Source organism: Ochotona princeps, chromosome 5, assembly GCF_030435755.1.
Source record: "Ochotona princeps isolate mOchPri1 chromosome 5, mOchPri1.hap1, whole genome shotgun sequence".
In the NCBI taxonomy this organism is placed as follows: domain Eukaryota; kingdom Metazoa; phylum Chordata; class Mammalia; order Lagomorpha; family Ochotonidae; genus Ochotona; species Ochotona princeps.
The window spans coordinates 108,162,306-108,187,595 of NC_080836.1; the positions used below are offsets into that span (position 1 = coordinate 108,162,306).

General features: G+C 54.9%; 2 protein-coding genes across 7 annotated transcripts in view; one reads left to right on the forward strand and one right to left on the reverse strand.

The window, feature by feature from the left end:
• Positions 1-5,382, reverse strand: part of THAP4 (THAP domain containing 4) — a 21,306-nt gene extending 15,924 nt beyond the window's left edge. Inside the window, exons 1-2 of one of the 3 annotated variants that reach the window (XM_058665230.1) lie at positions 4,955-5,382; positions 2,528-3,660 (exon numbers count right to left, since the gene is read on the reverse strand). In XM_058665230.1, coding sequence (XP_058521213.1) covers positions 2,528-3,660; positions 4,955-5,361 — 1,540 coding nt within the window. In that variant the 5' untranslated portion in view covers positions 5,362-5,382. Of the gene's footprint in view, positions 1-2,527; positions 3,661-4,349; positions 4,547-4,591; positions 4,880-4,954 lie in introns of those variants that run through there. The other 2 variants (XM_058665232.1, XM_058665231.1) reach the window with 2 other exon arrangements.
• Positions 4,504-24,326, forward strand: ATG4B (autophagy related 4B cysteine peptidase). Of its 4 annotated transcripts, none has more exons than XM_058665233.1 (13): positions 4,504-4,615; positions 11,978-12,079; positions 12,176-12,247; positions 13,396-13,494; positions 13,825-13,926; positions 14,316-14,388; positions 15,676-15,755; positions 20,107-20,297; positions 20,651-20,729; positions 20,831-20,976; positions 22,269-22,325; positions 22,651-22,744; positions 24,040-24,326. In XM_058665233.1, exons 1-13 carry the CDS (start codon positions 4,576-4,578, stop codon positions 24,111-24,113), a joined length of 1,209 nt encoding a protein of 402 aa, XP_058521216.1. In that variant the 5' UTR covers positions 4,504-4,575; the 3' UTR covers positions 24,114-24,326. The 4 variants fall into 4 exon arrangements, with proteins under 4 accessions (XP_058521216.1, XP_004597486.2, XP_058521219.1 ...); XM_004597429.2 differs by lacking the exon at positions 4,504-4,615 and adding an exon at positions 5,422-5,685; XM_058665236.1 differs by lacking the exon at positions 4,504-4,615 and adding an exon at positions 5,706-5,909.
• Positions 24,327-25,290: the final 964 nt, after the last annotated feature.

Sequence of the window (25,290 nt, forward strand, 5' to 3'; positions counted from 1 at the left end):
GCTCTCTGCTTATCTCTGTTGCTCTCTGTACCCCCCCATTAATTTAATCTCAAAGGATATTAAACAAAACAAAAAACGCTATTAGCCTATAAGAAGACAGGGAGGGAGAGGAGCCAGACCGAACAGGCAGCCTTGTGTTCCCTGGAGTTCCGGAAAGGGCAAAACAAGGCAGTAACAATGTCGGGAGCTGCTGTGGGCTGCAAAGGAGCAGGAGGAGGATAGTGGAGCCTTGGGTGGTAACACCACTGTGCAGGACACCATCTGCTTTGCTTAAAACCCAAGGACAAGATCAACTTGATGACAGAGTGCATACAATGGCTCACAGTTTGTGAGGAACACAACGGGCCAAGGAGTTCTCTGTTATCTGGATTTTTCTGTACATCTGAAGCTGTCCTAAAAGAAGCTAATGAAACAGATAGCCTGGGGCTGGTGCTGTGACAGAGTGAGGTGAGCTCCTGTCTGTGATTCTGCATCTCATATGGGTACTGGCTTGAGTCCCAGCTGCTCTGCTTTCAAACCAGCTCCCAGCTGACGAACCGGGAAGGGAGCAGAAGAAAGCCCAAGACACCCACGGGGGGGACCCAGACCAAGTTCTGGCTCCTGTCCAGCATAGTCCCAGCTCTTGAGGGTGAATCAGCAGACAGAAATGCTCTTTCTCTCCTTTCCATCACTCTGCCTTTCAAATAAACAGAGAAAAGCTGGAGATTTAGTCAAAGTTGGGCGAAAACAGAACGCCAGTGCCAAGCGTGAAGCTGGGCTGACTGCACTGCATACACTCAAACTTCACAAGGATTTTATCTAAATTTTAAAAGATCTATTCACTTGAAAGGTGGATGAGAGAGGGAGAGAGAGGAAGAGAAGGACAAGGACATCCACCTGCTGGTGCACTCCCCCAGCAGATGGAACAGCAAAGGCTGGCACAGGACCAAGTCAGCAGCCAGGATGCCTAGCCAGAGATCCAAGCACTGGAGCCATCACTGGCTGCCTCCCAGGCTAATGAGTAGGGGTGCATCCTAAGCACAGCTGTAGGGACTGGAGGTGGCCACCCCTAGTAAGACACAGGACAAAATGCCTGCTCCACGGAAAGCTTTCACACATACACAGATGGACATAACAAAATCAGTCAAAGAGGGAGAAGGAAATATGGACTTGGAAGCACCTGTGAAGTTATGAAATCAAAATGGTTGACTGCTCTGTGATCTAGCAATCTTATTACGTCATATCATCTTTCAGTCACCATTAAGGGGACCAGCTGCACCAGCCAGGTACCCTTGGCCAGGCAGTGAACCCTGTATGACCTGTCCAGGGTGTGAGAGCAGCATCCCGAGGCTCAGAACTGATCCTGACCAGCAAGCACATCCCAGCAGTGGGAGGAGGCACACAGTCTCATGCACTGCACTGCTGGACCCCAGGGCATGACAGCAAGGCAGTCACTACCGCAAGTGAGTTCCCTTGCCCAGAACATCCGCTCAAATAATTGCTAGTGCCTTTCTGGACAACTCTTAGGTTAAAAAAAATCACGGCTGTAGAGGACTTATGACCAGCAGCATGGACTGGGGCCCGGGGGAGAGGCTGGAGACCCTGTCACCAGCCTCAGTTACAGCAAGAGGAGGGACATGGACACAGGGAGGACGGCAGTGGGAGCACAGCAGGAGAAGACCAAGGGATGGGAACACAGGAATCTCCAAACTGTGCTCTAAAAAAAACCTGATTCTTTACAAGATTTACTTACTCATTTGAATGCCAGAGTGACACAGAGAGACATACATGCTCATGGCTTTCTTCGATCTGCTACTTTGCTCTCTAAATGGCTAGACGGAAGCTAAGTAGGTGGAAACCAGGAGACAGGAGCTCCCTCTCCATCTCCCTCAGGGGTGGCAGGAGCCCCAGTACTTGGAATAGCACTGTCACTCAAGGTGCACTAGCAGGGGATGGAGTGGGATTGGAAGGGAAGCATCCAGGACTTGAGTCAGCACCCTGACAGAGGACACAGGACAGAGGACATCCTACACAGTGGTTAAACCACTGTGCCCAGCTACTTTGCCAAGAATGTCCTAAAAGCATCCCTGTGCAGTGACAACCTGGGAAATCTGCCTAAGAGGTACGAGATGCAATCTTAGGTCTAAGAAACTAGGAAACAGTTCAGCCTGTACCTAAGATCTGCTTCACAGCAATAAGGAGCAGGAATGAGGGAGGGGAACATAGATGTTTTAGCACTTCTGAGGCTGCATGTGGTTTCAGGGCCTAAACACGAGCAAGAGCAGTTACATGGACAGACCTCCTATGTCATATAGTGACTGCATCCAGGAACAATGGAAATCAACTTCCCAACTCCTTCCAGGGGCTCACCCTGCTCTGCTTTACACCTATTTCCTGCCTTTTCCAGAAACCAGGTGAAAAACCAAGCATGGAGGCAGCATACCCTGGGCCAGAGCCCATCCCAGCCCCAGAGGACTAGCTCCCTCAACAGGGGCCCGCCTGAGACCCCAGGGCTGAGGACGCCGCACATGCGGGCATGGGTACTGACCGCGGCTAGGGGGTGGCAGGCCGCTCAGGTAGGGGAGGCTGAGTCTGCGCAGCTCATCCAGCTTCTCCCGCAGCTGGCGCACCTGGCTGTCAGAGCGGCTGACGCGTTGGCGCAGGCTCTTGAGCTCGCCGTTCTTCTTTTCCACCTGCTCACGGAGGCAGCACACCTGGCTCTTGCTTTGGCGAGAGGAGAAGCAGTAGGAGTGCAGGGAGTCGATCAGCCTGCAGGCCCCCGAGGCTGACAAGATGACCTCGTTGATGGACATAGGGCTGGCATCACTGTGCTCGCTCTTCACAGCCTCGGCAGCTGGCTTCGGGGGGACATCAGCTGGAGGGGCTGAGGGGCTCGAGGACGGCTTCTGAGGTGTGGCCGTGAGCGTCGAGCTGGGGGGATTCTGTGCCAAAGCCCTGTCAGGGCCCAGGCTGTTCCCACTGCAGCTAGCCTCTGCCTCCCTCCTCGGCCTCTTGCGGTCCACGGGCTCTCGTGGGACAGATGGCCGCTCTCGAGTGTGCCTGGAGGAGAAACTATAGGAATGAAGTGAACCGATGAACTTGCAGGCCCCAGAGCCTGGTGGGGAGAAGTCTTCCTCGGAGATGCCACTCCTGTCTGCCCCAGGCCCAGGGCCGGCAGCACAGGCCTCGGGGGCCAGCTCTTCCATTTCTCTCTGGCTGCCACCTCCTGAGGCGGCCCGTCCAGCTCCAGGAGTTCTGTCCAGAGGCTGCGGTGTCAGCTCCTGCCCAGCGGCCTCGCCCTGCAGGGTGGCTCGCCGCAGCCTGCGGGCCTCTGGCTTGGCCATTGGGCTGTCCCTCGAGACAGACGAATCTGCCGCAGCAGTGGTGGTGCCTTCACTGGCCACTGAGCCCACGTGTCCACTCAAACTCCCCTTGGCCCTGCCAGCCTCCTTCCTCCTGGTGCGGCCATGGCCTCTGGGCTCCCTTTTCTTCTCAGCCAGGTGGAAGATAGAGGGCACGGCAGTGGGCTTGAGAAGGCGGTGTTGGTCCTCCAACCTCCGGGAGAAGCTGTCTTTGGTGAAGTGCTCACTGCAGAGGAATGAGTATTTGGTGGGGGTCCAGTTTTCCCTCTGCACCGCCTTCAACCACTGGATCAAGCGTTTGGAGTCCTTTAGGGGAAACCTACCAGAAAAAATACACAGCGATCAGCACAAACAACTACTAGTGGCTCTCTATCAAATGAGATGGAAAAACAAAACCAGTATTTCTACAACCACTCAAGCTCTTAACAACACTTCAATGGACACTCAGACGAAATTCCAGTTTCAAATTATGGCTGAACTAGGAACACAGGGAACCTACCACCTATGACCTCCTGACCTCCCAGAGGACATACAGGAAGACATGGAGAAACTCCCTGGGACATGTGGTGCCAGGGAGACGTTTCGGTGCCCACTGATGGCTCACATTTAGGGCCAGGCTTTCCCCTGCACCTGGAGGTTGAGTCAGAACACAAAGGTAGCTCTCACCTCTGTCCTAGAGCCAGACACGCGCAAGGGGGCAGGCTGCTACTGCTTGCAAAAGCCAACCAGCCAGATGTTCAGTCGGCGGCAGCACTCTAGACTAAGACCCGAAAAGCACTGAGAACAGGACTTCTCTAGAGCCAACGGATACTTGGTAAACACATCCTCTGGCTGCAAGCCTCGCACCTGACCAGGATCACTCAGGTGCCCAGGCCCAGGGTAACCCCCCGGGAGTGGGGGGCGTTCCAAGCAACGTGGCCTCGCAGGCTTCCCTCTTTGGGCTGCTTCTGGACGCCCCCAACTCCCAGCCCCTCAAGACACACCAGGTGTCTCTCACTCAATCCTTACAATCCAGCTGCGACAGTGTTCCATTGCGTGTCCACCTCCAAGAACTGCCCAGATCCCGCTGGCACCCCCGAGAACGCGGGACAGCCCTCCGCGGCGGCCGGGAAGGAAGCGGCCCGGGCCGGGGACACGGCCGGCATGCGGGGACCCCTTCCATCACGGGGCCCACCCGAGGGCCTGCGGACGGGTGAAAAGTCACCGCCAGCGAGCGAGGGCCACTAACGTGAGCATGAACCTTCCCGAACCTGCGGCTTCCGGCATCGAGCACGGTGGGCCGGGGGCAGCGGAGGCTGGCTGGGGACTGCGGGGCGGGAGGGCCGAGCAGCGGGCTCCGGGCGGCCGTGGGGTCGTGGCTGCCGGGCGGCCGCGGAGTGGGCACCGAGGGCCTCCGACGCCGGCCGCGGCGCCCGGCCCAGAGACGGCGGCCCGGGCCAAGGTCACACAGCGCCCGCGCCCCGGCCCGCGCCGCTTCGCTCGCGGCGCCCCGGCCCTGCCGGGCCCTGCGTCTCCGGGAGTGCCCCGCGCCCGGGCCGGCTGCGAGGACTCAGTTTCCCTGAGGGGCCGGGCCGAGCCGTGCCGGGCGGGGGCGTGGCGGCCGGGCCGCTTACCTGTGGAAGGAGACGGCGCGTTTCTCGCCCTTGCCCTGCCGGTTGGAACAGTTCACGGCCGCGCAGCAGATCACCATCGCGGGCCTCGGCCGGCCGCGCCGCCAGGCCCCGGCCCTCTCCGCCCGCCCGCCGCCCGCGGACCGCCCGAGGGAGGGAGGGAGCGAGCCAGCGAGCGAGCGAGGGGCGCGGGCGGCGACGCGGCGAGGGGCGTGGGCGCCGCAGCCGTACGCCAAGATGGCGGCGCGGGAAGCCGCTCGTTCAGTCGCGTCGGGGAGACGGACGGGGCCGGCCGCTGGGGCGTCAGCGAGCGGGTGGAGGCAGAGCGGTGGCCGGGCTGGCCGGGCTGGCCGCGGCAGCGGCGCCAGCGGGCGGAGAGCGAGCCGGCGCGGCGCACTGCACGGCGACATGGCGCGCACGCCGTCCGTAAGGCAAGATGGCCGCGCCGGCTTGACCGTACGTGCCCCTTCCGCTTCAGGGGGCCTCGTCGGACCCTCTGAGTGAAAGAGCGTCGTGCGTGATACGATGGGTTCCGCCCGCCGGCAGGGCAACCCGCCGGCCGCCCCCGCGGCACGCCGACGCGAGCTGGCGACAGCCGCCGTACACCAATATGGCGGCCTCCTCGCTTCCGCCTGCGCGCGATTGGTCTTCGCGGCACGCCGTCGTCGCGTCGCGCTCGGCCCGCGGTGCACCGCGCGGGTCAGTCGGCGGCCGGACCGGGAAGATGGATGCGGGTGAGGACGCGGTCCCCGGGCCACTTCTCTGACATCCGCATCCCGCTGGGGCTCCCGTCGCGACGCGCTCCCCGCGCCCCGGGGCAGCTCGGGCGGGGCGGGCAGCCGACGCGCGGGGACGCAGCCGGCGCTCTGCGGTCGGGCCGGGGCGCGGACGTTGGGGCGCGAGGCCCGGCCTGTGGCGGGCGGGCGCGGTGGCCTGCGGGCGCCCCGTCCCGCGGCGGGTGAGGCGGGCAGGGACGTGCGGGCCTGGCTCGCGGCAGCGGGACTCGCGGGACTTGCTGCGGCCGAGGGAGGCCCAGGGCCGGGTTGTGTGTTGGGGAAGGCCGGCGCGGAGCCGCAGCCTGTGCGAAGCATGTGCCATGAGGGAGTGTCCGGCCTAATGCCACAGCCTGCCAGGGGCGTGGGGTGGACTGGAACTTGAGGAGGCGTGTGTGTGCGCTGTGTGGATGGCGGCCTGAGGAGGTATGTGTGTGTGTGTGTCCCGTGTGGATGGCGGCCTGAGGAGGCGTGTGTGTCTGTCCTCTGTGGATGGCGGCCTGAGGAGGTGTGTGTGTGTGTGTGTCTGTCCTCTGTGGATGGCGGCCTGAGGAGGCGTGTGTGTGTGTGTGTGTGTCTGTCCTCTGTGGATGGCGGCCTGAGGAGGCGTGTGTGTGTGTGTCTGTCCTCTGTGGATGGCGGCCTGAGGAGGTATGTGTGTGTGTGTGTCCCGTGTGGATGGTGGCCTGAGGAGGCGTGTGTGTGTGTGTCTGTCCTCTGTGGATGGCGGCCTGAGGGTGTGTGTGTGTGTGTGTGTGTGTCTGTCCTCTGTGGATGGCGGCCTGAGGAGGCGTGTGTGTGTGTGTCTGTCCTCTGTGGATGGCGGCCTGAGGAGGTGTGTGTGTGTGTGTGTCTGTCCTCTGTGGATGGCGGCCTGAGGAGGCGTGTGTGTGTGTGTGTCTGTCCTCTGTGGATGGCGGCCTGAGGGTGTGTGTGTGTGTGTGTGTGTGTCTGTCCTCTGTGGATGGCGGCCTGAGGAGGCGTGTGTGTGTGTGTCTGTCCTCTGTGGATGGCGGCCTGAGGAGGCGTGTGTGTGTGTGTGTCTGTCCTCTGTGGATGGCGGCCTGAGGAGGCGTGTGTGTGTGTCTGTCCTCTGTGGATGGCGGCCTGAGGAGGCGTGTGTGTGTGTCTGTCCTCTGTGGATGGCAGCCTGAGGAGGCGTGTGTGTGTGTGTGTCCCGTGTGGATGGCGGCCTGAGGAGGCGTGTGTGTGTGTGTCTGTCCTCTGTGGATGGCGGCCTGAGGAGGCGTGTGTGTGTGTGTCTGTCCTCTGTGGATGGCGGCCTGAGGAGGCGTGTGTGTGTGTGTCTGTCCTCTGTGGATGGCGGCCTGAGGAGGCGTGTGTGTGTGTGTCTGTCCTCTGTGGATGGCGGCCTGAGGAGGTGTGTGTGTGTGTGTGTGTGTGTCTGTCCTCTGTGGATGGCGGCCTGAGGAGGCGTGTGTGTCTGTCCTCTGTGGATGGCAGCCTGAGGAGGTGTGTGTGTCTGTCCTCTGTGGATGGCAGCCTGAGGAGGCGTGTGTGTGTTTGTCTGTCCTCTGTGGATGGCAGCCTGAGGAGGCGTGTGTGTGTCTGTCCTCTGTGGATGGCGGCCTGAGGAGGCGTGTGTGTGTTTGTCTGTCCTCTGTGGATGGCAGCCTGAGGAGGCGTGTGTGTGTCTGTCCTCTGTGGATGGCAGCCTGAGGAGGTGTGTGTGTTTGTGTGTCCATCCGTTTGGATGGCAGCCTGAGGAGACATCTTTAGAGTTGCACAGGTGCCACTCAGGAGCTTGGGGTGTGGTCCAAATGACATCTTGGTAGGACTCCCAAATGTTGTTGCTTGCAGGATCAGTGTAGGTGAGTGTCTTGGAGGCTTCTGGTGAGGCCCACATGTGGCACCTTGCGCTGTCAGTGAGAACTGGCACAATTGGTCCCTTCAGTGTTACCTTAGGCATAAGAAAGAGTGCCTTCTGTTGAGTTAACAAGCAGGGCTTTCCAGAATACATGGTGTTGGCAGAAGTATTTTCAGAATGGGATACTTCACAGTCAGGTCTAGGAGAAACTTAGTTACATATTTTGTGCTTCTTCCTGGATAATTGGTGTGGTGCTAAGTGGAGAAACTCTCAAAACTGTCTAGGCCAATTCTTTATTTCTGTATTTAGTCACATTCTCTTTATTTCAAATTAAAACCTTTGGCTAGGGATCCTGGAGACTGGTCCTCCTTCCCTCCTCCCTTCCTCTTTCCCTGCTTCCATCAAGATTTTGGAAGACAGGCCTAAAGGAAAAACCAAGAGATCTTTTTCTTCCTTTTTTTAAACATTTATTTATTTTTATTGCAAAGTCAGATATACAGAGAGAAGGAGAGACAGAAAGTAAGATCTTCTGTACGATGATTCACTCCCCAAGTGACCACAGTGGCCAGTACTGCGCTGATCCGAAACCAGGAGCCAGGAGCTTCTTCCTGGTTTCCCACGTGGGTGCAGGGTCCCAAGGCCTTGGGCCGTCCTCAACTGCTTTCCCAGGCCACAAGCAGGGAGCTGGATGGGAAGTGGGGCTGCCAGGATTAGAACCAGTGCCCATATGGGATCCCAGTGTGTTCAAGGGCAAGGACTTTAGCTGCTAGGCCACTGTGCCGGGCCCAACCAAGAGATCTTCTATCTTCTGGTTCACTCTGCAGATGGCCACAACGGCTGGAGCTGAGCCAGTCTGAAGCCAAGAGCCAGAAGCCTCTTCTGGGTCTCTCACATGGGCACAGGGTCCCAAGGGTTTGGGTTGTCTTTGTTTTCCCAAGCCACAAGCAGGGAGCTGGAAGGGAAGCTAGGCTGCCAGAATTCGAACCGGCGCCCTTATATGGGATCCCGGTGCATGCAAGTTCAGGATTTTAGCTACTCGGCTAACACACTGGGCCTGGACCCTTTCTTTCTTTCTTTCTTTTTTTTTTTTTGATTCATTTATTTTTATTGGAAAGGTAGATTTACAGAGAGGAGGAGAAACAAAGATCTTCTATCCGCTGGTTCATTCCCACCATGACTGAAACTGAGCTGAGCTGAAGCTAGGAGCCAGGAGTTTCTTCCCGGTCTCACACTTGGGTGCAGGGTCCCAAGGCTTTGGATCATCCTTTACTGCTTTCACAGGCCACAAGCAGAGAACTGGATGAAAAATGGAATAGCCAAGACGTGAACTGGCGCCCACATATGTGATTCTGGCACCTGCAAGGCAAAGATTTAGCCACTGAACCATTTTGTGGGACCCTGATTTTGGTTTTTTTTTTAAGGTTATTTATTTATTTGAATGGCAATGTTAGATCATCTGCTGGTTCACTCCTCAGGTGCTTGCAATGGGTAAGAGCCTGTGAGGAGCCAGGGACTTCATCTGGGCCTCCTATTTGGGCAGGATCTCAAAGCTTTGGGCCATCCTCCTCTGCTTTTCCAGGCCATTAGCAGGGAGCTGGATGGGGAGTGGAGAAGCCGGGGCATGAACTGGCGCTTACATGGGTTGTTGGCTTTGTAGGCTGAGCCTTTGCCTGGCCCGTTACAGTGCTGGCCTTGAGGCGTGCCCCTCATCCCAGCAGCTGTATGGACCGCTTCCTAAGTGGCTGCCATGGTGAGGGTGATGCGATCGGTCACAGTGAGTGTTGTCAGAAAGAGGAGGAATAGCCCTTCTGTTGAGAATGCCTGAGTGGAGCTCACCTGCTGGTGTTGGCAGTCTTGGTGGGTGAGTCCATTATGGCCAGCCCAGGTGGTGTACAAGATTTGTTCTTTACTTGGGCCCTTATGTCACTTGCAGAGCTGGACACCTTGTCCGTATCATGGGTCGTGAGGTTCAGATGTGTGTTGCGTGACACACATGTGGACTCGCAGACTGCACACAAAGCTTTCCTAGAAGTCAGGACTTCGTGCAGCCCAGGATATGGCTGCCAGGTGCCAGTCCTTAAGTTCTGCTCAGGTGCACATGCCACTCAGCTCTCAGGAGGAGGACCCAAGGCTAGAAGGGCCAAAAAAGGATGCATTGCCCAGTCAGGAAGAAAGCCAAAGCTGGGACACAGGCACATGGTGTAGAGGCTCCAGTTGTGAGACAGCCCGTGGTTGCCTGCCCAGTTAGGTATGTCTGCCGGCCCGTGGCTTCCAAGGCCACCCAGCCCATAATCCATGCTTGCTGTGGAAGCACAGGTGAGGTGGGTACTCTGAAGTCAGCGTCCTTGCCTGTGAAGTTTGCTCATAAATTTCACAAGCAAGCCTGACTTGGCACCCTTAGTAGGGTGAACTTGTTTCCTCCTTGTCGTCAACCTGTCCACTTGCTCTGATAGTAATGGACTTTTCTGGAAAGCACAGAGAGCCCCAAACACTTGACTCTCCCTGATTAAATAAATGCTGTCTCTTTAGCTCAAAGCTGGGGCTGTGGATCTCAGATCTTGGTAGAAGGAAGACTCCACACTAGAGACTTAAAGCAACAGCTTCGCAGTCAGAGTTGAAGGAGGGTGGTAGGTTTGAGTCTTTTCTGGTGTGAATCTGCACGTTGCAGAGAAATGTAAGTAATGAGCGTAGTGAGTTGTGTGATGTGTGTGTCCCAGTGTATGTGGAAACCTTGCCGCCCTGTTGTTCCACATGTGGGTGTGGGCAGGTTCATGGTTAGATATGAGTTAAATTACCTTGGGAGCTACAGTGAGGGCCTAAGCTGGAATCTGATTCCTGACTACCCTCGCCTGTCCTCCAGAGGGTGGTGCATGGCTCAGAAACACCACACACACTCATGATGGCTGGCTGAACATATATGTAGTGGGGATGCTGGTGCCGGCAGTCCATGATGGGGAGCATGTGTGGTGAAGAGACTGCGCGGATAGTCTTGACAATGGGCATGCTGCTGTTGATGGCATCCGTGTTTGTTGGCAGAATACTGTTAGGCTGGTAGAAATTTGAAGGCATTGGGCCTGGCACAATAGCCTAGTGCCTAAATTCACCTTGCATGTGATGGGTTCCCATTTAGGTGCTGGTTTGTGTCCCGGCAACTCCACTTCCCTTCCAGCTCCCTGCTTGTGGCCTGGGAAAGCAGTAGAGGATGGCTCAAAGCCTTGGGACTCTGCACCCTCATGGGAGACCCAGAAGAAGCTCCTGGTTTCGGATCGGCTCAGCTCTGGTCGTTGTGGCCACTTGGGGAATGAACCAGCCAGATGGAAGATTTTTGTCTCTGTATCACCTTCTCTGTGTATCTCTGCCTTTCCAGTAAAAGAAGTAAATAAACAAACAAGCAAACAAATAAATAAATCTTAAAGAAATTTGAAGGCATTCTTTGTCTTACCCCAGAGTGTGCTGTGTGCGTCTTGCTCCTGCCCTCCTGCTGGCCACTGTTTTGGAAACAGGTGGAACACAGGCATGTGGATAGGAGGAGGCTGGACCTCTCATCCCTGCAGACAACGGATAGATGCTGTCAACTCCTGAGAAGATGGAGTGTGGCCAAGGAGCCTGTCACCTGCAGGAGTCCCTGGTTCTCAGCACTAGCCATAGTTTAGGACTTTTGGGGGGGGTTGGTCTCTGGGATCCCTTCCCACTCAGGAGTGGCAGTTGCCCACTTTTCTGCAGCCTAGAGACCCTGAAATTTCTGTCTTTCCATCACAGCATCATAGTGTGTATGCCTGGGTGACATCTGGTCCAAGTGAACGTCCAGGTCGGTTGACCTACACTCTGGTTTTTCTGGGGTCTCCTTCCCGTGAAGTCCAAGTGTGTGGGTTTTGTATCACTTTGTCTTTGGGGCTTTAAACCTTTTAAGTCTGAAACAGTTGTTGGGCCAGTTGTTAACCACAGCATTCTCTACCAGGCTGGATACACTGGCCCCAAAGGCCAGCCTGCTGAGTGTGCAGCTTTCCCAATAGTGGTGGTGGCAGGACAGGATGCACAGGGGCTGGTGTTGTGAGGTAGCTGGTCAAACCACCATCTCTGAGGACTGGTTCATGTTCCGGCTGCTTCTTTGCTGATGATCTAGGAGAACGGTGGAAAATGGCCCACGTATTTGAGCCTCTGCTGCCCACATGGGAGACTGGATGGAGCTCTGGGCTCCTAGCAGTGGCCTGATCCAGTGCCAGCCATCACGGCCATGGGAGAAGTAAAGCAGGGATTGAAGATCTCTGTCTCTCCTCTAAGTGTCGTTCTGCCTTCAAATAGATACATCTGTTAGAATATAAAGATAATTGATATGTTATTTCAGTGCAAAAATACTGTTAATGGTCTCTTTGCTGTTACTTTATGAAGTCACAGAAGCCTGATGGCTGTCTCTTCTTCTAACAGCCACTCTGACCTACGATACCCTCCGGTTTGCTGAGTTTGAGGATTTCCCTGAGACCTCGGAGCCCGTGTGGATACTGGGGAGAAAGTACAGCCTTTTCACAGGTAGGCAGGAGCATGTGGCGGTTGTGCTGCTCACTGTGCCTCGTGGCATGTGGACTCATGGCTTTCTCTGTGTGTTCTTGCTTTAAACAACCTCAGAGAAGAACGAGATCCTGTCTGATGTGGCTTCGAGACTTTGGTTTACCTATAGGAAAAACTTCCCAGCCATTGGTAAGTACCCTTGTGTGCCCAGAGTTTTTTGTTTTTGTTTTTTAAAGATTTATTTATTTTCATTGCAAAGTCAGATGTACAGAGAGAAAGATCTTCCCTCTGATGATTCACTCCCCACGTGGCCACAATGACTGGAGTTGCACCAATCCGAAGCCAGGAGCCTCCTCAGGGTCTCCCACCAGGTGCAGGGTGCCAAAACTTTGGGCCATTCTTGACCGCTTTCTCAGCCCACGAGCAGGGAACTGGATGGAAAGTGGAGCTGCCAGGATTAAAACAGGTGCACTTATGGGATCCCGGTGTGTGCAAGGCAAGGACTTTAGCTACTGGGCCACCATGCTGCTCCCCCCCTTTTTTGGTTAGATTTATTTATTTGTTTATTGGAAAGTCAGATTTACAGAGAAGAGGAGAGGAAGATCTTCTATCCGCTGGTTCACTCCCAAGTAGCCACAACGGCTGGAGCTGAGCTGATCTGGAACCAGGAGCCAGAAGCTTCTTCTGGGTCTTCCATGAGGGTGCAGGGTCCCAAGACTTTGGGCCGTCCTTGACTGCTTTCCCAGGCCGTAGGCAGGGAGCTGGAAGGGAAGTGGGGCAGCCCAGTTACAGACCAGCACCCACATGGGATACCAACTCGTGCAAGGTGAGGACATTAGCTGCTAGACTATTGTGCTGGGTCCAGTCATGATGTTTTTAGGGGAGGAAACCTTGTTAGTTTCAACTTGTTTGTGCCAGATGGTTTGTTGTGATGCTCAGGCAGCCTGGTGGTAGATGCTCTGACAGCTCAGCATGGGTCATCACTTGTCAGGGTGCTGCCAGCATTTCCTTTCAGTCTTAAGGATTATTTATGTTTCTATGCATTTGAAAGGCAGAAAGAGTGTATTTCCACCCGCTGGTTTAATCCCCAAATGGCCACTACGGCCTCTGGGCCAGCCAGGGGTTCCACCCTCGTCTCCCGTCTGGGTGCAGGGCCCAGACAGACCACTGCTGTGTGTGCCACTCTTCCACACACTTGTACAATCCTTGGGACCTCCATCTGGCAAACATGGTCCTTAGGTCACTGAGGTGAAAGAGCTGACGGACAAAGGTGGCCAGCCACTCTGGACTCCTGGCCTCCCGTGGGCCCTCTGACCGTGAGTCTTAATCCACAACAGGAGGCACAGGCCCCACTTCAGACACAGGCTGGGGCTGCATGCTGCGCTGTGGCCAGATGATCTTCGCTCAAGCCCTGGTGTGTCGGCACTTGGGTCGAGGTGAGTGCAGCCAGGCTGGGGAGCAGAGAGGACTGTGGGAATAGGGTGTTTTAGAGTAGATGTCAAGTAAAACATAGGCCAGAATATGGGAGCCATCCACTGGGTTCTGACGACTGGGTGGTCTGGGTGCTGTTACTGTGGGAGCAGTCTGGGCGGGTGCCATTGGGCTAGCCCTGTCGGTGGTGCAGGGGTGGTTGTATGTCACCCTCATGAGCAATGTGCTGAGGCTCCCCCCCAGGCCCTCTTGGAGCTGTACCCCAGATCCATCGACATCTTTGTGAATGAGAGTAGCCGGCCCCCACAAAGGCTAACCTGGATGTCTGTCTGCAGATTGGCGGTGGACACAGCGAAAGAGGCAGCCTGACAGCTACTTCAGTGTCCTGCATGCCTTCATTGACAGAAAAGACAGCTACTACTCTATCCACCAGATAGGTCTGGATGGGGCTTCTGCTGGTCTGAGGGTGGGATGTGAGTTGAGCCCAAGCTTTGCCCAGCACTGTGCTCTTATGGCCTGCAGTGGCCCTGGCCCAACACAGAGCCTGTGAAAACTGGACTCTGGCTCGGAGTTCCTTGCTCCCTTGCTCCCTTGCTCCTGTGTGCCTTGTCTGGATCTGGGCATTCTGGTGGCAGATGTGAAGGACGCCAGCTGGCCTTTACCACATGCAGGCGCAGCTCTGAGCAGTCTGCTCACCCAGGGATGAGTGGATGGAAGCCTGAGTTGCCATCTGGCCTTCCTGTTCAGTGTTCTGAGGGCACAGCACACGGGATGGAGCCAGGTTGGTTAGGGTATAAGTGATGCTAACCTGGCTTGTCTTCCACAGCGCAAATGGGTGTCGGCGAAGGCAAGTCGGTTGGCCAGTGGTACGGGCCTAACACCGTGGCCCAGGTCCTCAAGTATGTGCCGCTCATCCCTGCTGCCTTCCCTGGGGTCCCTGGTTGAGGGCAGTGAGGGACTGGAGGGCCCATGGGAGGATCTTTGGGTCACCATGCAAGTGGTCTTGAGCAGCAGAGTTTATTTTCTAATAGAATGAACACCTTAATCTAGCATCTCGATTGTGTCCATCAAGCTGAGCCTGGACCTCTGCCTGACCTGTGGCTCTGCCAGTAATGGGGTGTCTTGTGGTCAGAGGTTGCAGCCAGTTCCCACCCTTCCCCCTCCTGCTACTGCCCGGGGGGGAGGTCCCCCTCATTGTGCCTGCTCTCTTGGTGGAGCAGGGCCCCTGCTGTGCTTTTCCTCCTGTCCTTAGGACCCCTCTTCTCTGGTCTGAATGTCCCTTGCTCAGAGCCGTTCTCTGTGCAAGACCAGTTCCAGACTTGGGTCTAGCTGCTTGTCTAGCACATCCAGGGGCTATGTGAGCAGCAAGGACCAGAACCCATTGGGCTATCTGTGCTGGGAGTGCTGTGCTATTTGTGAGACACCTCAGCTGGGTCTGGGAACATTCCAGATGCTGACTGGGGTTTGTCTTTTTCCTCCTGTGGGGTTCGTCTCTCTTGGCCATTCTGAGGTTGTTTGTGTAAACATCAGTTAGCATTCCCAGGCCCTGGGCTGTCGGGGGGCTTGTAGCTCTTGCAGCTCCCCACTGCCTGCCCTCCTGTCTTCCTGACTATTGCACCTTGTGTCCCATTGCCTGGGGCCTTCCTGTGGTGCATGCCCAAGTTACATGCCTTGCCCAGTGCTCTGTCCACCATGAGGTTGTCCTTTTTGACTCCTTTCCCTGGTGTGTGTTCCCAGATGAAAAAGTCCCACTGCCTTGGGCCCTCTGTCTCTGCTGTGTATGGAGACATTTCTTCACCTTTAACTCGGTCTCTTCACCTTCAGCCTGTAGTCAGGCGGGTTCCCTGCTGCCCCATCTGTCTGTAGGCTCTGTGGCTGTCTGGCCTATGTGTTTGGTGGTGTTGGAATGTGCACAGAGCAGAGTGAGAGGGGTGTGCAGTAGGGTGGGCAAATCGTTGAGAGCTGCAGTGGCCATGCCAAGCAGGTGTTCATTGCCCGAGAGCTCTTGTGTGTGCCATGACGGGAAGAGCAGCCTCAGCCTTCCCCTGTGTGGCATTTATGTCCTTGACTTCCTGAACCTGATCTTTCTTACCCAAGAAGCATCGGAGCCCAAACCACTAGGTGCCAGGATGAGTATGTGTGAGTGGTGGAAAGCTTATGGTGTGTGTCTCCCCCACTCTGCCTAGGAAGCTGGCCGTCTTTGACACATGGAGCTCCCTGGCAGTCCACATAGCTATGGACAACACCGTGGTGATGGAGGAGATCAGTAAGTGGCGTGGGCTTCAGTCTATACTGTGGTAGAGCAGATCAGTGAGTGGGCTAAGCATTCAGTCTACACTGTGGGAATTGGGGCACATTGTCCCTACCTGAGCCCATAGAAGAGCCTTGCTGGGGAGGGTACTGGTGTGTTGGCCACTGTACATTTGACTATCTTGGTCTCCCAGTGTCGGGTCACTCCACTGCAGTGATGGGACCTCTACACCCTTGTCATTTTGTGGGACTTAACTTTTGGGCAGAGTGACCCTAATCCTGGCAGCTCAGGGTGTGGTACCCTGTGCTCCCTACACAAATAGGAGGAGGCTCCGCATTTCTTCCTTATACCTTTCCCTTTCTTCTGTTTTGAGTCTTTTTGTGAAACATGGAAAATTTTGGAAAAGTACAAACAAATGACAAGATCACTGAGTACAGAGTGGGTAGGCCCACTGTCTTTAACACCCATGTCCTGGCTGTTCTGCTTCCAACCCAGTTCCTTGTGATCGAGCCTCAGAAACAACAGGGGTGGCTTGACTCCTTGAGCCCTGCCACCCCCGGAGATCAGGATTGAGCTCTAGGCTCCCAGCTTTGGCCTCGCCCAGCCCTGGTGCTGCAGCCGTTTGGGGCGTGAACCAGGGACGGAAGATCTTTTCTCTGTTACAAGTATATTTTTTAAAATCTTAAAAAAAAAAAAAGTGCTCATGAATGTTTGACACTCTTCCAATGTTTTCTTTGTGCTCTTCATAAACTTGTTGCTGTTGAAGCTATCTCATTAACTGGCTACTCCATAAACAAGGACACACCTGCCCTTCATGTTTTTTGCCTGGCTTTGGAAAACCACTTCGCCCTGTCATCTACCATACTCACGGTCTAAAGTTTTTGTTAATCTTACTATTTTAAGGGCAGAGAGATTTTTCAACCTCTCTCTCCTCAAATGTAGAAGCGTCTGGGCCAGGCTGAAGCCAGGTTCTCCCGTGTGCAGGAACCAAGCCCTTGGCCATCACCTGCTGCTTCCTAAGGTGTGTGTCACAGCAGGAGCTGGGGTCAGAGGTGGGGCTGGGACTGGAGTCCTAACACAGGGTCTGGTGTCCCAGGAGTGCCAGGAAGGGACAAGGGTCCGACCACTTACAGCTCCTCCTCTTGCCTGCATTTGTCTCATTGGAGGAGGGAGACCTGCCAGGGGGCTTCATGACCGTGTAGTCCCTGACTTTCCTCTCCTGAGGTCTCAGTCATCCAGGGAGGTTGTGCTAGAGCTGTGTTGCACATATGAATGAAGGGGTTAATGAGGAGGTGGTGGGTCTTGGGGAGTAGGACCTGAGTCTGCATTTTTTTCTTTTTTAAGCAAAACATAAATTAATTGAAAGATGGAGGGTGAGAGAGCGTCTGTTCACTGGTTCGCTCCCCAAGTAATGCAATGCCTAGAGCCAGACCATGCCGAAATTAAAAACAAGGAGCTTGTCCGAATTTTCTATCTGGGGGCCATCACCTGCCACCCCTCAGGCACCAGAAGGACCTGGCTGGAAGCAACACTCCTGGGCTGGGCCTGCTGGGCCTGCTGGGCTCCAGTGCTGGTCACTAAGTCTCCGGGATGTGGCAGGACACTTGGGCCTAGCAACATCTTGGGCAGAGGAATGGTGCTTCTCCTTACAGGGCTGGGGCGGGTCCAGTTTCTGAATCTAGAGGGACAGAGTTAGAACATGGTTTGCAAGGATGCTTGGACTGACTCCCCACCCACCCCCACTCACTCTGCCTCCTGTGCACAGTCATGTGGGTTACGTCTGGAACAATCCTCAGTGCCTGTTGCTGTTGCTTTGGTATGCAGAACCGTAGGAGAGGTACAGAGAGAAGGTGAGCCGCTAGAAGCTGCCTGGTGGGACAGGCCTGGAAAGAGGGCACGCTGGCTGGACCAGGGCTCTAGTCCCTCAAAACTGTTTGTGGGAAGACCCCTAAGAGGGGCCGGGAACTGACCAAGGCCCCATTTCCTGTGGAGGTCCTGTGCTGACCGCACCCGTTCAGTGTGGAGGCAGAGGGTGCTGGACACAGGAAGGCATTACTGGTTGGAGGCCAGCCCTGGCATCCCCAGCGTGTCTGTAGCCTTTCCTGTTGGAAAGGTCAGACCCTCACAGCTATAGCAGACAGAGGAACTCACATGGAGGCTCAGTGGGGAGAGGGGAAGAACTCCCTGCTGTAGGCCTGGGTGCAGCCCTTGGTCGCTGCTGAGGAAAATCTGGGTAGTTAATCAGGAAGTCACAGCTATGCTGGTCCTGAGCAGCCCCTGGCTCCCTGTGCAGGGGGTGGAATGCAGACTGAGGGTTGTTTGCTCATTGGATGAGTAGCACCTTCAATGCAAGGGACACTGGATGATGACCAGTGGTCCTTGTGATCTGATGGGGTAAGGGTTGTCTGGCACTGTGGTTAGGCCCTTACTGGGATTCTTCACATTCTGGGTCTCACACCCACTTGTGTTTGTAGCTCTTTCCTGGGAGGCAACTGGGAGGACTTGAGCACGAATTCCTGGCTTCAGCCTGGCCTAGCTCCTGCTTTCACTGACGTTTGGGGAGTGAACCAGCTGATGGAAGATCTCTGGAGGTTTGCCTTCCTGAGCATAGTAGACCCCACAGGTCCTGCCTCCTGGCCCTGCCAGAAGCATCTCCTAGGTAGAGGAGGGTCATGTACTAACACAAACCTTTTCCACCAAGACACAATGAAACCAGATGTTTGCGCATAAAGAGAGAGCATGTGACAGGACTAAAAACACAGCAGGAGGGGAGGTTCCAGAAGAAATGCTGGGGCTGATGCCTGATGAACTTGCTGTCTGCAGGAATTAGGGCTGAGACACATGTTGGGTTTCTTGGCAGCGAGAAGCCAAAATCGCCACTCAACACATCAGGAGTCACACAAGAGATTTTATTGTCAGGTAACTGAGTTAACTGACAGTGACCATCCCCAGGAGAAAAGGAGAATGGTGGCTGCGGCTGTGGAGAGGGGTTTATATTGAGTTTAAAATGGTGCAAATGAGGATGTAATTCTGCTTGGCTGGGAGTGTGGTGCAAATGTGGCTGTAGTCCTAATGGGCTGGGAGTGCGCGCTTTTCTTAAGGCTAAGGGTCTTGGTGGGCACGGGGAATTCTAAAAGATGGGGAACTAGGTGGGATGAAACTTTGAGCACGAGAAGGCAAGACCCAAACACAAGGAAGTGAAACTTGAGCTCTTAAGAATGCATGACCCCTGTCAGGATCATGTTCTGTCCATATAGCACTCTCCCCAAGTCCTGTCTCCCAAGCTATCTGGACAAATTTCAGCAGCAGCAGCCCCCACTGGCTCAGGAGGTTCCCACCTTGACCAACTACGCAGGGGCTTCCTGGGGATGCTAGCCTGTTTGCTGGTTCAAGAGTCCAATGCTGGTGTGCAATGACCCTGTTTCTGTGGTATCCTGTAAATTAGAAAGTTCTCCCTCACTTAAGGCTTGCACAGCGTCAGCGTGTCTTAAGAATTGGTGACCCTTCCCCCGATTTATGTGTTTGTTTCTGGATGGTTGATGGGGGTCATCTGGATGGGGGGGAGATGGTCAGGGAGGTGTCTGTTCTGGTGTTGGTGTCCCTGTCAGTGAGCCCCCTTGGATTGTTCAGGTGTCATTTTTTCGGGATGTGAATGAATCGTCAGGACCCAGCCAGGATGCGTTGGTGGGATTCATAAGAGGTCCCCGACTTGTCTTACTCCCTGTTTACAGAGGGGCATTACCAAACAGGGTTCCCCCCACCCCGCCCCATCCTTACCAGGAAAAGGTCATAGATTCATGGATTCTGTTTTAGCTGCTGAGTTAATGGTGGCTGTTGTTCTTTAACTCATTAGACAGACAGTGCTGCTACCCCAAATAGCTACAGAAGCCGGGACTGGGCCAGGTCAAAGCCAGGAGCCCAGCTCTCCCATATGGAGGCAGGGACCCAGCCACTCTGGTGTGGGGCTCAGGCATCCTGCCTGGCAAAGGAAGTCCCTGCCACGCTTGTGCCAGCTGGAGTAGGGTGCTGAAAGACTGCACTTGGGCAGGTTGGAAAAGGAAGAATTGCCGCCTTTCCTGCTAAAGGAGGAGAGAGGGTGCGGCTGCGGGGCTGTGAATGGTCAGGAGGTCCCCCAGGGGTTCCTCTTAGCTCTCTGAGTGTGCTGCATTTAAGAAGGTTCCGAATGGAGTATGTATAATACTTTTTTTCCAGGTATCTGGATAAACTATATTTCCTTTTTGTGCTTCTATTCTCTAAATTTGAGTTGTTAAGCATATTTTTTGCTAGGACACAGCTCTTGGCCCACTCCTTTGGGGAGAATCCTATCTGGTTCTATCTGATCTGAGAACATGTCTTGCCTCCCCAGGGAGGTTGTGCAGGACCGGTCTTCCCTGTGCAGGGGCAGCTGCCCGACCTGCTGGCACTGACTGGCAGTGCAATGGATTTCCTGTGGGTGCTGAGGTCACCAATAGGCCACCGTGGAGACCCCTGGTACTTCTCATCCCACTACGCCTGGGGCTCACGGACATCAACGAGGCCTATGTGGAAACTCTGAAGGTGAGCTGTGGGACTCCATGTCAGCAGAACGCTAAGCCCGCCAGTTGTAGGGGTGGCAATTGGTGTAAGGGTGGGACTTGGTCTTGGCCCTTCCTGGCTCAGTGTGTGGGACTGCCCTTCATCCCATTCTTCATCCTAGTTGGTCAAACTCAGCAGTCATTAGCGTGCTCCCTCCCTGGCACCCTGCCCTGCTGCCTGCCTCCACAGATCTGTTCATAGCCTGTGGTGTGCATTGCACTGGCCTTCCTGGATTCCACTTTGTACTGCCCCACTGGGGTGTCTACTTGACAGGCAGTGGTGTGCTGGCATGCTGTATGCAAGGCCAGAGTGGTTAGTGCCTGCCCCTCTCCCAGCATTGTTTCAGGATGCCCCAGTCTCTAGGAGTGATTGGAGGGAAGCCCAACAGCGCCCACTACTTCATTGGCTATGTGGGTGAGTCTTGTCCGCTGGGCAGAGGTGTGGTGGGCCTTCTCTCTTTCCCATGTCCTGGCTCACATGACTGCCCTCTGAGCTGTCTACTGTGTCCAACCCAGGAGAGGAGCTTATCTACCTGGACCCCCACACGACACAGCCAGCCGTGGAGCTGACAGACAGTTGCATCATCCCTGATGAGAGCTTCCACTGCCAGCACCCTCCATGCAGGATGAACATCGGGGAGCTTGACCCGTCCATTGCTGTGGTATGTCGCACCCAGTGGCCATTAAGAATGAAAAGGGAAACCTTAGTTTTTATGTACTTATTTGTTTTAATTGGAAAGGCAGATTTTAGAGAGAAGGAGAGACAGATCTTTCACTCTGCAAATGGCCATAGTAGCCAGAGCTGAGCCGATCAATGCCAGGAACTTCTTCCCAGTCTCCACGTGGATGCAGGGTCCTAAGGCTTTGGGACCTTAGGCCATAAGCAGGGAGCTGGTTGGGAAATGGGGCAGCTATAACTTGCACGAACCAGTGCCTGTATGGGATCCTGGTGCTTGCAGGGAAAGGATTAGCCAGTTGATCCATTGTTTTGGGCCTGAAAGCCTTGGTCTTGTTAGCATTTTGGTTTGCATCTAAAAGGCAGAGTTCTCTCTCTGATCACTCTGGTCCTCCTCAGACACTGCTTCCATGATGGCATTCACAGCCTCTGCCACCCATAGCGCACATGTATGAGTGATAATGTGTAAGTATGTGCGTGAATATAAGGTGTGAGTACTAGCTGATGTTCAATGATGAGTATATACTAGCTGGTGATGAGTGATGAGTGTGTGGACTAGTTTGTGATGAGTGGTGAGCGTGTATACTAGCTGGTGTTATATCGAGTGGTGTGTGTGTACCAGCTGGTGTTATATTGAATGTTGAGGGTATATACTAGCTGGTAGTGAGTGGTGGGTGAATTGCACTGTTCCCAAACACGGTTTCAAACCTGAATGGTGCCATTAGACCCACTTCTCTTTCTACCTCTTAAGTCTTGCTGCCCACTTTCGGTAACCCAATGGGGGAGCATACCCTCTGCCCCTTTGCCACCCCAGAACTGGAGAGTGACGCCTTACGTTGCAGCTCTATGTCCCTCGACAAGGCTGCTGGTCCTAACCACACAGCTCCATCCAGAGCACGCACTCTGCTTGCCCTGCCTGGTGATCCTGGGGAGGGTGGACTGCAGGTTCCTTGTCTGCCCTGAGTGAAGCTTGCAGCCAGGAATCCATGTCTGATGGTGAACTGGAACATCAACCTCAGCATAAATGAAGTGGGCATGGCACCAAGATCTTGAGCAGAGCCCTGCCCTCTGATATTAGGGCCAGGAAGGCGTAGAAACACCCTTGGTGACTCCACTCTGGGTGCGGAGGGCTGTGTGCCTGCAGCCCGAGGGCCAGAAGACATCTGCAAGCTGCAGATGTCAGTGTCCCTGAGGTGCTAGGGCATCAGAGGCCTGCTGTCTGTGGGGCTGACCTCAGCCTTGGGCTCCTGCTGTTTGCTAACGGCCTTTTCGTTGCAGGGGTTCTTCTGTAAGACTGAAGATGACTTCAACGACTGGTGCCAGCAAGTCAGGAAGGTCTGTGGCCTCCTGGGCAGACTGGCAGTGGTTGGGCAGGGACATGAGGATACACACTGGATGTTAACTTCCACAAGGCTTATGGTCCAATTTCATCCAATGTGGGTGCTGGAGGCAGCGGCCTGGCTCCCCCAACAGCAGCCAGGGGTTGGCTTGCTGCAGTGCTGCCAGGGGCCAGGCCTATCCTGAGCAGGTGGGGTTCTTGCCACCGCCATTGGCTGTTTAGTGCCGTGGCGTAGCAACAGCTTACTCCATGCTCCTGGTTGCTCTAGGGGTGAGGCATACTGATGCATGCATGGCTCCTGACAACCTTGTCTTCCTACAGCTGTCCTTGCTGGGAGGCGCCCTGCCAATGTTTGAGTTAGTGGAGCAGCAGCCGGCTCACCTTGCCTGCCCTGATGTCTTGAACCTGTCCCTAGGTGAGTGTGCTGCCCCGGATGCTGTTCGCCTCTGCTCGGCCTGGTCTTGGACACTTGGACCTCGGCACAGGCATGGATTCCAGGCATGGCCTTGCAGTGTCCCCACTTCTAGCCCTGAGCTGGGCAGAAGTAGAATACTACCTTGTGGCCACCTGTCCAGGGCACTGTGGAGTAGACTGTTTCCTGTAAAACACAGCAGATGGGCCAGAAGATGCCTACCATGGGGTGGTATTCCTTCCAGGGCTTTGTCCTCTGCAGGCAATGTCTGGGTTCTACTCACCTCTCTGAGCACCTTTGCCCCACTTCTAAAGATTATTTAGTGGGGAGGGGAGGAGAGAATCCAAGTACCTATGAAACTGTCACATAATACAATGTAATTAATGAATTAAAAATAATAAATAAATTTTAAAAAATTATTTAGAAAACCAGAGGGGGGAAAAAAAAGGATAGGGAGGACTGGGGCCAGTTCTAATCCCTGTGACCCAGTTTCCCGTCCAGCTCCAGTTGTGGCCTGGGAAAGCAGGGGAGGACTGACCATTGCGGCCACTTGGGGAGCGAATCATCGGATGGAAGATCTTCCTCTGTCTCTCCTCCTCTCTGTATGTGTTTCCAATTTTAAAAAAATCATAGGGGCCCAGTGCTGTGTCTCAACTGGCTAATCCTCTACCTGCAATGCCCTTACGGTCCTGGTTCATATCTCAGCGGCTCTACTTCCCACCCAGCTTCCTACTTGTGGCCGGGGAAAGCAATAGAGGAATGCTCTAAGCCCCAGGACCCTGCACCCACGTGAGATACCCAGAAGAGGCTCACAACTTTAGATCAGCTCAGTTCCAGCTGTTGCAACCATTTGGGGAGTAAATCAGCAGATGAAAGGTCCTTCTCTGTCTCTCCTCTGTAAGCCTGCATTTCCAATAGAAATAAATCTTTAAAAGAAAGAAGATAATCACCGAGGGAGACAGACCCTCCACCCTGCTGCTCACCCCCAATGGCCAGCATTCAGCCTGGCTGAAGTGGGAACCCACCCAGGGCTCCCATGTGAGTGGGACAACCCAGAGACCTGAGCCCTTCCCCAGACCAGGAGCAGGGAGTGACTGGGAGAGCAGATGGCATGTAAACTGGGTCCTGCATTGGATGCTGTAGTCGCAGTGCCAAGCCTGCTTTCCTCTTAAGGAGCCGGTCGATTCCTTTCTGCTTCCCCCTCCCCCTGACAATCTGCCTGGGCCCTGTCGGGGCACTGAGCAAGAGCCTCTTTACCCTGTCCCCAGAGCAACCAGGAAATGTCTTGTTTCTTCTAGAATCTTCTGATGCAGAGCGACTAGAAAGATTCTTTGATTCAGAAGATGAAGACTTTGAGATCTTGTCCCTTTGAGAATCCTGTGGCCACTGGATGCCGAGTGTTGGCTCTGCTGGAGCACCATCCGCCTGCCCACCTGTGCCCTGGGAAGCACGTGCCTGCCAGAGGAGCTGCCAAAGGTCCCTGCTCCACCCGGCTGTTCTCGTCAGCTTCTGTGCTGCTGCTTGCTGGCGCCCAGGCCTCTGGTTGGTTGGGAATTAAAGCCCTGTTCAAAGTTGCTCCAGACATGAGTTTCTGAGCCTGTCCCAGTCATTGGTGGAAGCCCTTCAGGCTGGCACATAAGGGACGTGGTGGTGGCACCAGGGCCTTGGCTTTGTGTGGTTTCTCAAGGATTACCTCGTGGGAAACTGGGTTTAGTGTGTCACAGCACAAGCCATGTGGGATGGTCAGAGCAGGCTGCCTGCCTGCACTGCATGGTGGCTCATGTCCCACTCATGTCCTGTTATTTTCCGTATTTTGGAACCAAAGGTGTGGTCCTGGACCTGCATTACTTTAGTACCATGAGTGTCTCCTGGGAGAGTTGCTTTCTGTGCACTCACAGGTTGTAGATGGATGGAATGCTCAGCAGAGGACAGCTGGACTGCTACCCAGGACCGGAGCTGTGTGGCCAGTAGTTCTGGCCAGCCCAGTGAGCAGCAAAGAACTTCCCAAACAAGTCTAATTTATTCTCTCTTCCACATTTCCTCTTTGCCTCCCTCATCCTCTACAAGTGGGGCAGCAGGCAGTTAGGGCTGTTCCCACTGTCCCAGGGTCTCCCTGCAGCCCCTGCTCCAGCCCCGCCTGAGGGGAGCTCTGTGATCAGGAGAACCCTGTCTTCTTAGTAGTATAGTCTGCTGTTCTCAATGATAAATAATAAAATTTCAGTAGAAAACATTTGTATGTCTTGATTTTTCCAGAAGAAAACAAGTGACACATTGTGTGAAGCCGAGTCCCCAGCCATGGGCAGGTTCTGCCTGGGTCAGGGAACCCAGTCCCCTTCTCTGCTCTCAGGCTGAGCAAGCGTGAGGATACAGGGCCAGCAGCTGTGCTGGACTCCTGAGGTGTCCCTCACTCTGCAAATAAGGCTTGCACCTCCCTGGGTTGCTTCTGCGATGAGGGCTGCTGCTCTGCCACCCTCACAATTCCAAGTCTGGTGTCTGGAGGACTGCAAAACCCTGCCCATGCCAGCTGAAGTGTCACACCTGTCCTACAG

Bases quoted from the DNA above. Each gene is read 5' to 3' on its own strand.
- ATG4B (XM_004597429.2), top strand. From the start codon at position 5,562: ATGGCGGCCTCCTCGCTTCCGCCTGCGCGCGATTGGTCTTCGCGGCAC. The intron at 12,248-13,395 runs GTAAGTACCCTT...AATCCACAACAG, and splicing joins GAAAAACTTCCCAGCCATTG to GAGGCACAGGCCCCACTTCA. The intron at 13,927-14,315 runs GTCTGGATGGGG...TGTCTTCCACAG, and splicing joins CTACTCTATCCACCAGATAG to CGCAAATGGGTGTCGGCGAA.